The 16,097-nt window shown below is 51.8% G+C and overlaps 1 protein-coding gene across 3 annotated transcripts in view; it reads right to left on the minus strand.

Moving 5' to 3' along the window:
* Positions 1-2,905: 2,905 nt before the first annotated feature.
* LOC105490048 (cyclin and CBS domain divalent metal cation transport mediator 4) overlaps positions 2,906-16,097 on the minus strand; it is a 50,095-nt gene continuing 36,903 nt past the window's right edge. Inside the window, exons 4-9 of one of the 3 annotated variants that reach the window (XM_011755280.3) lie at positions 14,765-14,934; positions 14,325-14,421; positions 13,564-13,707; positions 12,859-12,921; positions 6,048-6,229; positions 4,086-5,473 (exon numbers count right to left, since the gene is read on the minus strand). In XM_011755280.3, coding sequence (XP_011753582.2) covers positions 5,276-5,473; positions 6,048-6,229; positions 12,859-12,921; positions 13,564-13,707; positions 14,325-14,421; positions 14,765-14,934 — 854 coding nt within the window. In that variant the 3' untranslated portion in view covers positions 4,086-5,275. Of the gene's footprint in view, positions 5,474-6,047; positions 6,230-12,858; positions 12,922-13,563; positions 13,708-14,324; positions 14,422-14,764; positions 14,935-16,097 lie in introns of all 3 variants that reach the window. The other 2 variants (XM_011755281.3, XM_011755282.3) reach the window with 2 other exon arrangements.

The raw sequence follows: 16,097 nt of genomic DNA on the forward strand, positions 1-16,097 counted from the left end.
TCATGAAAGTAACATTCAAATAAAGTATGCACATTGTGGCCACAAAGTAAAACTTGTGTGGAAAGTAATGTGCAAAAAAAAAAAAAAAAAAAAAAAAAAATTAAGTAAGCTGGTGGTGAATGGCCAAAGGAAAAGACTTTGTAAAAAACTTTTTAAAAGATGGTACTAGTGGGCCGGGTGCGGTGGCTCACGCCTGTAATCCCAGCACTTTGGGAGGCCGAGGCGGGTGGATCACGAGGTCAGGAGATCGAGACCATCCTGGCTAACACGGTGAAACCCCGTCTCTACTAAAAATACAAAAAATTAGCCTGGCGTGGTGGCGGGAGCCTGTAGTCCCAGCTACTCGGGAGGCTGAGGCAGGAGAATGGCATGAACCCGGGAGGCAGAGGTTGTGGTGAGCCAAGATCGCGCCACTGCACTCCAGCCTGGGCGACAGAGCAAGACTCCATCTCAAAAAAAAAAAAAAAAAAAAAGATAATAGTGTATTTTTAGAAGATGGTAATAGTGTGTCTTCTGCATTGTAAACCCAGAGCTGTGACCAGGCCAGTGGGGCATCTCTGTGCGCTCCAGTTTTCATTATCCAGACGATGGTCTGTGCCCTTTGAGTTTACCTTACTTTTGCAGATTACAGAGGAAAGCCGCCAGCAGAAGCAATACAGACGTTACTGGGCCTTTCCACTGGATCATCATCATGCCTCTGAAGAAAAAACAAAAGTGCAAACATTACAATAGATTCAGCTCCTTTAGTTCTCACTTCTGTCTCCAAGTCAAGATAAAATACTGACATTGAAAGAGAATGGATGACATGCTTGAAATGAGTCATGTTGGCCGGGCGCGGTGGCTCACGCCTGTAATCCCAGCACTTTGGGAGGCCGAGACGGGTGGATCACGAGGTCAGGAGATCGAGACCATCCTGGCTAACACGGTGAAACCCCGTCTCTACTAAAAAGTACAAAAACTAGCCGGGTGAGGTGGCGGCGCCTGTAGTCCCAGCTGCTCGGGAGGCTGAGGCAGGAGAATGGTGTAAACCCGGGAGGCAGAGCTTGCAGTGAGCCGAGATTGCGCCACTGCACTCCAGGCTGGGCAACAGAGCGAGACTCCATCTCAAAAAAAAAAAAAAAAAAGAAAAAGAAATGAGTCATGTGCCTGAAGAGTCATTAACAAAGAATGGTTCCAGAGGAAAGCCAGGAGAAACTCCCCATGGATTTAGAGACAGAGCTGTCATCTTTGACATGTTACTTTTTCCTTGTCTCAGGCTTCCTTGGAAAACCACCAACCTATAACTAACTTTCTGGGAGTAAAGCTTCAGGTAGAAGAAAATTGGATCAAACTTGGAAAACGTAAGTGGTCACTTAAATTGTCAGTACACAAAGATACAAAACAATCCAGTATGGGGCACGCAAACCTGCTCCTGGAGTGGTTTTCCATTTGCAGTAGAGGCCTCGACAGTCCTTCACCAGCTTCTCCTGTGGCTGTGCCATTCTTTACCCCACCCCTGGTTGGCATCAATGGAGACCTTCAGACCATTGTTGGCCCTCCCTGGGCCATTTTCTTTAGTGTTCTTTTGGATCAAGACATTTCCATGTTATATCTAAATATTTATTCTTGAGTTTTAAACCCACTGGCTACTTCCTGCTTATCTCTCAAGCCTTGGCTCATATGCTGCTCCCTCCGAGTGATCTTCTTTGACCTTCTTGACTAGGTTGGTTCAAGGTTAATCGAGCTATGTGCTCTCCCCACATCATCCAGTACATCCCCTATTGTAACATGTATTCACTTATTCATTCAACGAGTATTTCCTGCACTGAGTCCCTGCAATGTACCAGGTACTGTTCTAGTATCGGGACTGTAGTGGGAATAAAATTAAGTCCCTACCCTTGTGGGGATAGATTCTAGTGCAAGGACAATAGAAAATACCAACGTCTATATTTTAATATCTGGTAGTAAGTGCTATGGAGGGAAAAAGGCAAGATCAAGAGACAGATGCTGGGGCGATGCTGATTGAGATGGGCTAATCAGGGAAGGCTTCTCAAGGAGATGGCATTTGAACTGAGGCTTAAATGAAATAAGGGGTGAGCCTCATCAAGACTTAGGAGACGTGTCCCAGGTCACGGAGACAGCAAATGTCCCCCTTGGGGTGGTGGGGAGGTTCTTCACTAAATTCACACAGGGGTTGGTAGTACCTGGCATGCGATAGGGGCTTAAACGTGTGGAACAGATGGATGAAGATAATTTACAAATCTTGCCCTATACACAAACGTTTGCCTGTGTACCCCTTTTATCTGGAATATTCTCTTTTCTTTGTTGCCTACCTAGATGCCCCCAGTCTGTCTACTCCATTAAACTTTGCATGCTTGGAGCCCGTGGTCTCAGCACACTCAGTCGCACAAGCCGGTCTGCAGCAGCTATACAGCACCACAGGAGTCCCCTGCAGAGCTGCGACTTCGAGTGGGTATAGTGACGGAACTCAGGTCCCTCAAGGGATGAGCACTCCAACTTTGAAACCACAAGCAGCCTGTAAGTGTGGACGAAGAGGCAGCTGTATTACACTTTCGGATCCAGCTTCTTTTGGTCCCATGGGTAGGAAAGAGGGGCAATTTGCTGAAGCTCACTGCCGTTCCAGTACTCACAAGCCAAGGGCCCTGTGGGGTCTGTTTCACAGGACTCATGCTCATGGCAGCTGAGCACATCTGTCCTATATGTCTGCCAGCAGCCACGACCCTCTCCTGTGATGACAGCCTTGACTCTATTTAGAAACTCCATTTCCGACTGCATCTCACTGCTGAATGGTCCTGGAATCCTTTATTGCCCCTTGCCCCATCACAAGAGACAGCCAGCCACAGCCACTTTTATCTCGACAACACACTAAATAGCGACAGAACAAAAAGGCAAGTTGTAGACTCACCAGGATTTATACATATTTCATTTTTTATTACCAATCAAAAATAAATTCCATATATCCTTTAGCAAATATTATCATTGTTTTGTGACAAAAGACACAAGAGTCATAACAACAAAACTCCCCGAGAGTCAAACTCATAACGCCAAAGTAAATCACAAAAATATACAAATTAAAATATTATGCAAAATAAATACGGCGGCTGTGACCTGCCTACCCATTTGGATGCCATTTGCAAAGGTCTCCCTTACACGGAAGACACAGCGGGCGGGACAGTTCCAGGGTATGGCTCATCCCAGGAACCAGAGGTTGAAATAGGAAGTGAAAAATTGCACTGGGAAGAGGAAGTCATCAGACCAACAGTATTTGGAAATAATGATGACCCTCTGTGAGAAGGGATGATCAATGGACCAGGGAAGAGGAGGGTCAGCCAGTTGGCGGTAACCGTGTGCACAGAGGTCACTGTGGAGGTGTGTACACCTGCCCCTTTTGCTTCCCACACCCCCACCAACGTCTTTTGCTCCACCTGGCAGTCAGGCTGTCAGGAGTACAGCTCTGCCAGCTTCCAAAAGGACTTGGGAGCAAGCTGGTCCTGGAGAAGACTAAGGGCTTTCCCCCAATAGGGAACAAAAGTCTGGTGTCTTTTTTCCTTACAGTTGAGAACCCACGGGTGTCACCACCTTCTCTCCAGGCGTCCAGGAGTCAGTTCTATGGCTAGGAGACCTCAGACTGGCCAGGGTAGGCATACTTGGTGCAAGACAATCCCTGGTCCTAAGAGTTAGGATTCTCTAGGCACCTGGAGAGCAGGGCACTTGGGGTGAGGAAAGGAGTGAATAAATAATACTCAGGCGGAAGGCCTGCAGTTTCACTGGCCAGGCTCTCAGGACCCAGCTCCTGCTGCACCCAGCAGAAGGGCCAACGGGGACCTTGGTCCCACAGCCTCCCCGACTCTGGGAAACCTGGAGTTCTGCAGCAGGGCCTGATTCAGCCCCAGGGAAGAGGCGCCAGGGTAGCAATTCACATGGGGGCAGAGCTCTTGGTACAGTACTACTAACTTCAGCAAGGGCAGGACGACCTCTCACACTAGGATCACGCCTGTGAGAAAGCAGGGTTGCAAGCTGCATGCCTTTAGGAGGAGCTGTCCTCTCCTGAGGTTCCATAAGGGGGTGGATAAGGCCAGGTGAGCCTTGCCAGCCGCAGAGGAAAGGACATAAAGAACCTGCTTCCGTGGCTTCCCACACATCCTCTTGTCCCCATCCCCAAGAGGGACTGAGGCTTGGGGATTCGAAATAAGGAATCTGGGGAAAAGGCTTCAGTCAACAAGTCAGCCTTGACTCTCATTGTGGGGCGGGGGTGGTACTGACTGCTAACAACGCAGATGCCGATGACTGACAGTTCCTTCCGGAACCAAAAGGAAGAACCTAGACAAGTCACCTCCAACGTAGATGCCCTCCTGCCGAGGGGGAACCTTTGGTAACAGTGAGGGCAGGGCCTGGGGAGCAGGGGTGAGCAATCGAAGGCCTGAGACCCTGCCTAACACTTGAGTCTGCCCCGTCACGAAGGGGCCAGTTGTCCAAAGGGCTGGATGGGAGGCGGGGGCGGGGGGATGTGTCTGTCCTCAGCCGAGTCCTGACTCACCAGGAGAGGCTGTCAGCAGAGTTCTAGGAGATTTCTGGGTACAGCGGTTGACAGCAGATGTGCTCCTCTCCATAGCTCGGATTATCATGTCCCTGATCACAGCTACCCAGGAGCTCCTGGCCTCCGCATTGTCAGACAAGCTACGGCACAGGTGCCCAGGCAGCTGATCTCCATGCCAGTTGGTTCTTTGCTTCCTGTGAAGAGCTGTCTTCCTTCCAAGAGACGAGCCTCCGCCGGCAGGCTCTGGGATCCCACCTCCGGAGGAGGAAGAGGAGGGGGAAGGGAGAGCTCCCTCAGTCAGGGACACAAGCTGGAAGGCCATGGCTGGGAGCAGATCATGTCCATTGCTTCCCAGGACAAGAAACCCTTCTTCTTTTATAGTTTTTAGGAAAAAAAAAAATTTTTTAATAAAGTTCCTTAACCCTGTCTTCCCTTCCCAAAATTATATTTAAAAAGAAGAGCGATGAGCCTAGTTTAGAAATACTCTCAGTAAAAAAACAGCCTTTGCTCATGGTAGCTGGCCCACTGCCCCATCTATCCAGGGCTGGACAGTGCCACCTCAGAGCTACTCAGAGGTCCCTGGCAGAGGCCAGATCCCCCACGGGCTGGGGGCCATCTGGCTGCTCAGTCAGACAGGCTATCTATCTGCAACCTTTCTGGACTAACAGGTTCCCTCTCTTCATGTGGGCCCACTGGGGAGGCCCCCGCAGGGTAGGCGGGGGGCCCCGGGCCCTCCTGTCAGATGGCACTCTCGTGGGAGGCTTTGTGCAGCAAGGAGTTACGCTCGTTGAGAAGAGTCGTGGTCTCATCCACCACGGGCAGCTCAGACTTCTCGGCCAAGTTCTCCATGTGGGTGGTGCACCCGTCTATGGGAAACTGAGGGCTGTTCTCCATGCGTGAGGCCAGCAGCCCGTTCTGGTACTGCTGCCGAGTGATCTGCATGAGGAAGGGATGAGTTCATGGAGAGAGGGGCTGGGAGGCAGACCCTATCACCAGGCCTGGAGAAACAGGGCCAGGATTGAGGCTGTGAGTTGAGAGAGAACATGACCAGTCAGGGTCTCTGGAAGCCCTTACGAAGAACAAGGTGCACGATCAAGAGGAGAAGGCACCTCAGGGCCGGGCATGGTGGCTCATACCTGTAATCCCAGCGCTTTGGGAGGCTGAGGCGGGTGGATCGCTGGAGCCCAGGAGTCTCAAGCCAACCCGGGCAACACAGTGAGACCCCATCTCTATAAGGAAAAAAAAAAAAACCCAGAGCCACATGCACACCTGTAGTCCCAGCTACTCAGGAGGATGAGGTGGGAGGAATCCTTCAGCCCAGGAGGTCAAGGCTGGAGTAGGCTATGATCACACCACAGCATTCCAGCCTGGGCAACAGAGCCAGGTCCTGTCTCCAGAAGAAAAAGGCATCTCGGGTTTGGGCCCACCATGCTGGGTTTGGTGGATGAAAGTAGTAGCTGATTCCTGAGCAGAAGATGGCACTGCCCAGACAAGGCGGTGGGGCACTCACCTTGATGTACTGCAAGTCCACGAGGGCCCGGACGCTGAAGTCAGAGATGTACTGGCCCAGGACAGAGCTGCCGAACTGGTTGCTGCTGCCTGCCAAGGCGGATGCAGTTGAGATGTCCGTGCGGTCTGGGTAACTGAGGGAGGCTGAGCGGCTGAGTGGGGTGGGGTGGGCTGGGGAACGGTCTGCAAGGAGAGCAGAGGTTGTCATGCCAAAGGCCACTCTGGTGCCCACTTTCACCCTCCTGTCTGACCTCATCCCATAGAAGCCCAGGGACACCCCACCCAGGAACAGGAAGTCATTCTTAGGGACAAACAGAAGCATGTAGAAGGTCTGACTGCATAAGTTCTGACTTCGTTAAAGCAAATGAATTAGTTTGTTTAGAACTGTTGTGCAACAAGTATTAAAAAGTCTACCAAAACAAATCAACCACACAGAAAATAAAAACCACAGACACAGAAAGTTTATGGCTACAGAATCTCTTGTTTCCCACAACAACCAATCAGTCAAGGCAACACAATGATCACCCTAGCAGGACAGACAAACTGCCATCCTTAGGCTGGGCACAGTGGTTCACCTTTGTAATCCCAGCACTTTGGGAGGCTGAGGCAGGAGGATCACCTGAGGTCAGGAGTTGGAGACCAGGCTGGCCGACATGGTGAAACCCTGTCTCTACTAAAAATACAGAAATTGGCCAGGCGTGGTGGCAAACACCTGTAATCCCAGCTTCTTGGGAGACTGAGGCAGGAGAATTGCTTGAACCTGGGAGGTGGATGTTTTAGCGAGCCAAGCTCACACCACTGCACTCCAGCTTGGGTGACAGAGCGAGACTCTGTCTCAAAACAAACAAGCAGACTGCCATCCTTGTCTCAATACCAGTTTATATCAAGTGACATAAACTGAATACTTTTCAATTAAAAAATGCATTGAAAGGAAGAATGTATAGTTTGCACTCTCTCATTGTGAATACACACCCCACACATAAGATGCCCTGTCACACCTTTTTTTTGAGACAGTCTTGTTCTGTCACCCAGGCTGGAGTGCAGTGGCACGATCTTGGCTCACTGCAACCTCCGCCTCCCAGGTTCAAGCGATTCTACTGCCTTAGCCTCCTGAGTAGCTGGAATTACAGGTGCCCACCACCATGCCTAGATTATTGTTTTTTCTTTCTTTCTTTTCTTTTTTCTTTTTCTTTGAGACGGAGTCTCGTTCTGTCGGCCAGGCACGTGCCATCATGCCTGGCTAATGTTTTTTGTATTTTTAGTAGAGACGGGGTTTCACTGTTAGCCAGGATGGTCTCGATCTCCTGACGGTGATCCGCCTGCCTCAACCTCCCAAAGTGCTGGAATTACAGGTGTGAGCCACTACACCCTGCCAGCCCTGTCACCTCTTAAAATGCTCTTATCGGGCGGGGACTGGGTGAGGTGGTTCACATCTGTAAGCACTTTAGGAGGCCGATGTGGGGAGATTGAATTGTTTGAGCCTGAGTTCAAGACCAGCCTGGGCAACACAGCAAAACCCCATCTCTACAAAAAAGACAAGGCCGGGCGCGGTGGCTCACGCCTGTAATCCCAGCACTTTGGGAGGCCGAGACGGGTGGATCACGAGGTCAGGAGATCGAGACCATCCTGGCTAGCACGGTGAAACCCCATCTCTACTAAAAAATACAAAAAACTAGCCGGGCGAGGTGGCGGGCGCCTGTAGTCCCAGCTACTCAGGAGGCTGAGGCAGGAGAATGGCATAAACCTGGGAGGCGGAGCTTGCAGTGAGCTGAGATCCAGCCACTGCACTCCAGCCTGGGCAACAGAGCGAGACTCCGTCTCAAAAAAAAAAAAAAAAAAAGACAAAAATTAGCCAGGCGTAGTGGCTCTTGCCTGTGGCCCCAGCTCCTTGGGTGGCTGAGCGGGGAGGGTCACCTGAGCCTGGGAGGCAGAGGTGGTAATGAGCCGAGATTGCACCACTACGCTCTGTCCCCCCCGGCCCCCCGCCAAGAAAAGAAAATGCTTTTTTGGAGTCAAAAGTGTGTTTTGCACGTAACCTACTCAGCATGAAACACAGCCCTACCCACTTCCACCTGCCACCCAGCCCGCCTGGCCCGTGGGGGTGGCAGGCACTTCCCTCTCATGACGCAGAGTTGTAGCAATCTCCAATAAGGAAGAACGGCTTCTAATTTTGAAAAACAAACTGCTTGTTCAAATAATATACATTGCTGTATATCATTAACTTGTTTTTTGAGAACACTTAGGAAACCATGAGATACACAAAGAAGTTAATTGTGAAGGCATGCAGGATCGTTTTAAACCAACAGGAAGCCGACTAAGCTGATTCGCTTTGTTAACTACTAAGTTACTAAGTTAGCCATTCTAACAAATTGCGAAGTGAAGAGAACAAACATACTGGATCTAGTGACTCAATGACCAATACAATTTTTAACTAAGTGAGACTAAACTGAGTAATACTCTATCTTTGTGCTTAAGCTTTAATTTTTATATATAGTTTCTCCGGAAACTGGCCATTCTATGATGAGGTCGTGGTATTCCAATGCAGGAACAGGAAATATTTTAGAGGATCATTAGAGGATCATGTGCAAGCATCTAACGAGTAACACCTCTGATTAGGTTCTAGGAAAAGCAGAAATACTAGGGGTATTACTTAATACTTCACATTAGCTATCTGAATGATGGAATGCTTTTAATTAATGCTTCCTAACACTCTAGAAACAGGAACTGAATTTTATTTTTAAAATAAACTATTTTCTTTTTAAACTGAATTTATTTTATTATTATTATTTTTTAAAGGGTCTCACTATGTTACCTAGGCTGGTCTCAAACTCCTGGGCTCAAGCGATCCTCCTGCCTCAGCCTCCCAAAGTGCTAGGATTACAGGAATGAGCCACCAAGCCTGGCCAATAAACTGAATTTAAAACCAACACAAATTAGTGACATGGGCCGAGTGTGATGGCTCACACCCATAATCCCAGCACTTTAGGAGGCCAAGGCAGGCGGATCACCTGATGTCAGGAGTTTAAGACCAGCCTGGCCAATATGGCAAAACCTTGTCTCTACTAAAAATACAAAATTTGGCCAGGTGCAGTGGCTCACGCCTATAACCCAAGCAGGTTGGGAGGCCGAGGCGGGTAGATCACGAGGTCAGGAGTTCAAGACCAGCCTGGCCAACATGGTGAACCCTCATTTCTACTAAAGATACAAAAAATTAGCCAGGGGTGGTGGTGCATGCCTGTAATCCCAGCTACTCGGGAGGCTAAGGCAGGAAAGTTGCTTGAACCTGGGAGGTGGAGGTTGCAGGGAGCCGAAATCACGCCATTGCACTCCAGCCTGGGCAACGGGGCCAAGGCTCCACCTCAAAAAAAAAAAAAAATTAGCTGGGAGTGGTGGCACACACCTGTAGTCTCAGCTACTTGGGAAGCTGAGGCAGGAGAATCACTTGAACCCGGGAAGTGGAGGTTGTAGTGAGCCAAGATCACACCGCTGCACTCCAGCCTGGGTATTGCAAGACTCCATATCAAAAAAAAAAAAAAAATTAGTGACGTGACCTATTAAGATTAGAGGTCTGGCCAGGTGCAGTGGTTCACGCCTGTAATCCCAGTGCTTTGAGAGGCTGATGGGGGGGAGTCTAGGAGTTTGAGACCAGCCTGGACAACAGAGTGAGACCCCCATCTCTACAAAAAGTTAAGAAAAGAAAAAATTTCCCAGCATGGTGGCACCTGCCTGTAGTCCCAGCTACTTGGGAGGCTGAGGTGGGAGGGTTGCTTGAGCTCGTGAGGTTGAAGCTGCAGTGAGCTATGACTGCACCACTGTTTGCTCTCCAGCCTGGGTGACAGAGAAAGCGTGTCTCTTAACACAAACAAAAAAACAGAGGTCCTAGAAAAAATTCGCCAAAATCCATTTTGTCTTTGAGTGATGAAATTGTGATGCTTTTTAATTTTTTCAAGACTTTTTTCTATTTTCCCAATAAGCTACCTTACTTTTATGAGTAAAACAAAAAATAAGTAAAACAAAAACTGCAAGGTTTTGACCTGGTAATTTCATTGTTGAAAGGATATCCTAAGGACATAACCTTAAACACAGGGAAAGCTTTTTGCTTTTTTGCGTAAAAAAGTTTATATTGGCCGGGCGCGGTGGCTCAAGCCTGTAATCGCAGCACTTTGGGAGGCCGAGGCGGGCGGATCACAAAGTCAAGAGATCGAGACCATCCTGGCTAACACGGTGAAACCCCGTCTCTACTAAAAATACGAAAAAAAGAAATTAGCCGGGCGTGGTGGCGGGCGCCTGTAGTCCCAGCTACTCGGGAGGCTGAGGCGGGAGAATGGCGTGAACCTGGGAAGCGGAGCTTGCAGTGAGCCGAGATCCCGCCACTGGGGGCGACAGAGCGAGACTCCGTCTCAAAAAAAAATAGTTTATATCATGGTATTATTTACAATAAAGACCCCCAGGAACATACATGAGGTGAGAATTAATCAGTGAGGACACACCTGCTGTCAGGATTCACATCACGGGTGCATCACCTCCTGGTCATCCATGAAACCAGAGTGAGCCCAGAGGAGGGCAGGTTTGAAAGGGACAGGGAGTAACTGCTTCTAAGTTACCTTTTCATCTACTTATTTATTTATTTATTTATTTATTTTATTTTATTTTGAGACGGAGTCTCGCTCTGTGCCCCAGGCTGCGGTGCAGTGACCGGATCTCAGCTCACTGCAAGCTCCGCCTCCCGGGTTCACGCCATTCTCCTGCCTCAGCCTCCCGAGTAGCTGGGACTACAGGCGCCCGCCACCTCGCCCGGCTAGTTTTTTGTATTTTTTAGTAGAGACGGGGTTTCACCGTGTTAGCCAGGATGGTCTCGATCTCCTGACCTCGTGATCCGCCCGTCTCAGCCTCCCAAAGTGCTGGGATTACAGGCGTGAGCCACGGCGTACTTATTTATTTATTAAACAGAGGGCCAAAATAGCAGACTGTACCTTGGAACAGTTCAGACGGAAGAAGGCCCAGCTGTACAAATGTAAAATGGAAATCCCCGGGCTGAGGTGATGGGTTTTTAGGGCTGTTGGGGTGTGAGGAGCTGAAAGATGCTGGTGCTGCTCCTGATGGGCACAGGCCACACCTGGCGAGACCAGCACCATCCTGTGCCCTCTGCAGCCTGGGTGCACACGGGAATCCCAGCAAGCCTCAAGCTGAACGAGTCTGACCCTATTCCCACCGACTCCCCGGACAGGCGTCAGGAGCGTGACACGTCCGAGACCAGAAGCAGCATAGGGCACTGGCCTTTCCTCAAAGACTTGCTGGTTGGAACACCACATTTTCATTGTAATCAGGAAAAAACAGAAATAATAATAATTGAGCTCTAACGCAACATTTTTACATCAATTCTCTCACGTACTCTCCTGATAAACTCTTATGAAGGGGGTCCATGCATTGTTCCCATTTCACAGAGGGGAAAGCAGGGACAGAGACGATTATTTAGCCAGCAACTGTGGAGGTGGCTCTTGAGTGGGCAGTCTGACCCGGGGCTGTGCCTCTCATGGCCTCGCAGTTGCCTACTGGGCCAGCAGCTGAACGGGAAGCAAAGCTTATGAAGAAAGTTGGAAAGTCTTTTAGAGAAAGCTGATGAGATGACAAGTCACCCTGCCACGGTGTGTGGGTGGCCTGGAACAGGAAGTGCTTACCGCTGGGGTGCATCTGCTCTTGGCCGTGGAGGGCAGCAGGCTGGCCGGCGCTCACTTGGCTGGGCCAGGAGCAACCCTCCACTCCCAGCCTATCCTCTGTGTGTGTATGTGTGTGTCTGTGGGTGTGTGTATCTGTGTGTGTGGTATCTGTGCATCTCTGTGTTTGTGTGTCTATAGGTGTATCTGTGTATATATACCTGTGTGTGTGTGTGTCTATGGGTGTGTGTTTCTGTGTGTAGTATCTTTGTGTGCGTCTGTGGGTGTGTGTATCTGTGTCTGTGTGTGGTATCTGTGCGTCTCTGTGTTTGTGCGTCTATAGGTGTATCTGTGTATATATACCTGTGTGTGCGTGTGTGTGCGTGTATGCCTATGGGTGTGTGTTTCTGTGTGTGTATGTGTATCCTGGTGTGTCTATGGGTGTGTGTGGTTGTGTGTATCTGCGTGCGTGTTTCTATATGGGGTGTCTCTGTGTGTGTGTCTATGGGTATGTGTCTCTGTGTGGTATCTCTGTATGTCTCTCTGGGTATGTGTATCTCTGTGTGTCTCTGTGTGTATGTGTGTCTGTGGGTGTGTATATCTGTGTGTGGTATCTCACTGTGTGTCTGTGTGTGTGTGTCTGTGTGTGTGTGTCTGTGTGTGTGTGTCTGTGGGTGTGTGTCTGTGGGTGTGTATACCTGTGTGTGGTATCTGTCTCTGTGTGTATGTGTGTCTGTGGGTGTGTATATCTGTGTGTGGTATCTCACTGTGTGTCTGTGTGTGTGTGTCTGTGTGTGTGTGTCTGTGGGTGTGTGTCTGTGGGTGTGTATACCTGTGTGTGGTATCTGTCTCTGTGTGTATGTGTGTCTGTGGGTGTGTATATCTGTGTGTGGTATCTGTGTGTCTCTGTGTGTATGTGTCTATGGGTGTGTGATCTCAAGGACTAAGAGACCTTTGGGGGCCCCTTCTAGAGCTGAGGCAGCAAAGCTGCCCAGAAATTGGGCCCCAGCCAAGCAGAGCCACTGAGGTCGGAGCCACTGAGGTCGGGCGGCCAACACTGAACAGGCGGCGCCCGGTCCCTGCGGGGAGGTTAATGCAGCCGCAGTGTGCAGGCTCGGGCAGCAGGCGGCAGCGTGACCCTCAGCCATGCCACGTTACCTGTGAGCCAGCAGAGCAGGGAGTTCCGCTTGCCAGGCGGACACCCGACCTGGACTGAAGGCACTGGAGCAAAAGAGAAGGTCAGTGATGGGCACAGTCAGGAGACAGGACACGGAGCCACAGGCACAGGACAGAGGCAGACCTGACGGGGCCAGGCTGCTTTGGGCAGAGACAGGCCCAGTGGAGAAAGGGACGTGGCTCTGATGGGAAGGGTGCTCAGGGCACAGCAATGAGCCCTGTGCGGAGATGGGCAGAAGCTGGCTGAGTATGCCCAGTCATCTCCCCTCCCTTCTGGCCACACTAAGTGGGAACAGAGAGACTACGGGTGGAGGGACCAGGCCTCCGAGGCTTCGTTGCACAAGCAGTGCCTGGGGGAGGCCTCCCGTGCCTGCCCGCCCTTCTGAACAAGATTTCCTCAAGCTGAACAGAGAACAGCTGCTCTTGGAGGCACAGGAAGTCCTCCCCAGGCCTCAGGCATCTGGCAGGGTCCACCTGCTCAGAGCCCCTCTCTGGGGCCCTGTCTGTCCCCTGCCCAGGGAGCCTGCCATGCCCCACTTATCTGGTGGAAGGGCCGACGACATGGTGGGTAAGCTGAGCTGGGTGTCAATATTCATGGGTGCCCTACCCCCATGCCCCCTCGGGGTCCTTTCTGTCAAAGGACAATGAGGCACAGCACAGAGCTGCTCTGGGAACTGCAGCACGTACCCCACTGGCGTGGCCTGTTCTCCAGCACCAAAGTGGACTTTCTCTCTCTACCCTGCAGCAACCTCGCCCCAGGACCGAAGGCTGGAGAGGAGCGAGGAGATGAGCTGGCGAGGCCTGGCCCTGCAGGGCCTTGTCTGCGGGGCTCTGCGGGGAAAGCCTGAGCCACTCAGCACCGGAGAGGGCACTGGGGCGGCCAGAGCGGCGCGTCCCCACACCTTCCATCACACCTCTCAGGAAGTGCCCAGTCTCCCTTCTGTCTGTCCCCAAGGCCCTTTATTCCATCGGAGCTGACCTCTAACCAAAACCCAGTAGCCGCGTCCCTTGGAAAGCCAAACCCATCTGCAGCCTGCCCTGGCAAACAGGCCCTCGCCTGGCTCCTGACCTCAGGCACTTTGGACGCCCAGACTCCCCTCCTGTCCTCAGGAGCAGGGCCCTGGGCCTTCCTCCCCACAGGCCTCCTCCCCAGGCAGACTGGTCTCCTCACCACCTCTGGACATGCCCTCCACTGCCTCCCAGCCTTTGCTCTAAAATCCCTCTCTCCTCTCTTCCCCTCCAGTTTCTGGACTCCATCCAAAGGGGCAGCTCCCTCCGCTCCTCCATACCACCCGCTCCGGGCCCTGGCGGCTCCCACCTCACAAGCCTCCCTCGGCCCCAGCCAACTGGCTATGAGCTCTCGGGCCCACGCTCAGTTCTGGTGTCTGTCCACGGCTCCCCAGCTGCAGGGGGCCAGAGTGCAGCGCAGACCCTGCCCAACAACTCACCAGAGGGGACCGAGGTCAGGGCCATAGTCCCATAGTAGGAAAAGGCGCCCGTCTCAAACTTCATGTTCTCCTTCCCTGCCTCCACCTCCACCTTCCCCTGAAAACACACAGGGCTGGGGTTAGAGACAGAGTGAGGGAGGAAAGAAAGGATGAGGCAGGATGGGAGGTGAGGAACAAGGGATGGTGGGGCAGGAGGAGGGGCCGGTACTGGAGCGCTGGAGAGCTCAGGGGCCTGACCTGTGAGATTAAGGGAGAGCACAGCCTCTCCTTCATCCTTTCAGGGAGAGGACAGCCACGTGGGGCAGGCGGGGCTCGAGGGCAGGCGGCAGGCTCCCCAGGCCGGGAAACCATGCACCTCCGCAGCAGGTGGGAAACAGGGCCCGAGGGGTGCTGCGGTGCCAGGGGGAGCAGGCGGCAGGCCCAGGGCTGAGTGGGCTCACCTGCAGGATGAGGATGAAGTAGTCGGCCGGCTTATTTCGGGTGTACAGGTAATGGCGGGCGTAGTACTTATTATGCTCATCAAACTTGAGTTCCTGAATGACATCTGGGTACTTGAGCAGCCGCAGCAGGATCTTCTCTGATATCAGGGAGGGGCTAAACTGGGGGACCTCTGTAGGAGGACAGAGAGGAGACCTTACACGGGGCTGGCCAGGTGGCCCTAAAGCTCCATCACCACTGTGCGTCCACCCCAACCACAGTAGCCGCGCTGTGGTCAGACTCCCTCCCTGCTCGGCCGGCCCTCAGTTCTGTATCTCCCTGGGGAGGGAGCACGCTTGGCTTCTGACTGGTTGGACCCGAGGCTGCCTGCCTGCCCGGGCTTGAACAGTGGCTCCTGCAAGAAAAGCACGTGACCTTGGGCAAATTACATAACCCGCATCTCAGTTTCCTCATCTGTAATATGGGGGTAAAAGCTTCACAGGGTGGTTGTGAGGGCGAATGGGATAGCACGTGGACAGCGCTTAGTCTATGTGACTATAATTATTGCATCAGCATCGATATCCCACAGGAAAAATAATGGAGAGGGAATTACCATCCCTTTAGCAAGTAAGGGGTGGGAAGGAAGATGAATTGGGTGGGGTGGGGGAGGGGGCAGAGCAGGCAGAACAGAACCTGTCACCCAAGTCCCCAACGGAGCTTTGAATCAGGGTGGAAAAGAGAAATGTCTCTGAACTAGAGGTGAATTCCTGCGGGAACCAGCACACGTCTGCAGAGGCGAGGGCTGGAGAGATGAGAGCAGAGCTGGACGCAAGCTCCTCAGAGTGGGTGAGCGCACGGGGGGTTCAGCCACACCCAGCAGGCCTGCAGAAGGGGAAGGATCCCTTCTTCCCGTTCCACAAGCCCTGATGGGCCTGGCCAGCCTAGGGGCCCACCTCAGTGGTTATTTTCTTTTTTGTTGTTTTTGAGACAGAATCTTGTTCTGTGGCCCAGGCTGAGTGCAGTGGCGCATTCAGAACTCACTGCAGCTTCAAACTCCTGGGCTCAAGCGGTCCTCCCACCTCAGCCTCCTGAGTAGCTGGGACCACAGGCATGCAACTGTCCCATCCCACAGCCTCCTGAGTAGCTGGGACTACATGAGGGCACCGCCATGCCTGGCTTTTGGATTTTTTGTAGAGATGGGGTCTTGCCATGTTGCTCAGGCTGGTCTCGAACTCCTGGGCTCATGCAATCCTCCTCCCTTGGCCTCCCAAAGTGCTGGGATTACAGGTGTGAGCCATAGTGCTTAGTCATTATTTCCCAAACTATTAACTATAATAACTGGGATGCTTCCTAGAA

The sequence above is a fragment of the Macaca nemestrina genome, chromosome 13 (assembly GCF_043159975.1).
Source record: "Macaca nemestrina isolate mMacNem1 chromosome 13, mMacNem.hap1, whole genome shotgun sequence".
In the NCBI taxonomy this organism is placed as follows: Eukaryota; Metazoa; Chordata; class Mammalia; order Primates; family Cercopithecidae; genus Macaca; species Macaca nemestrina.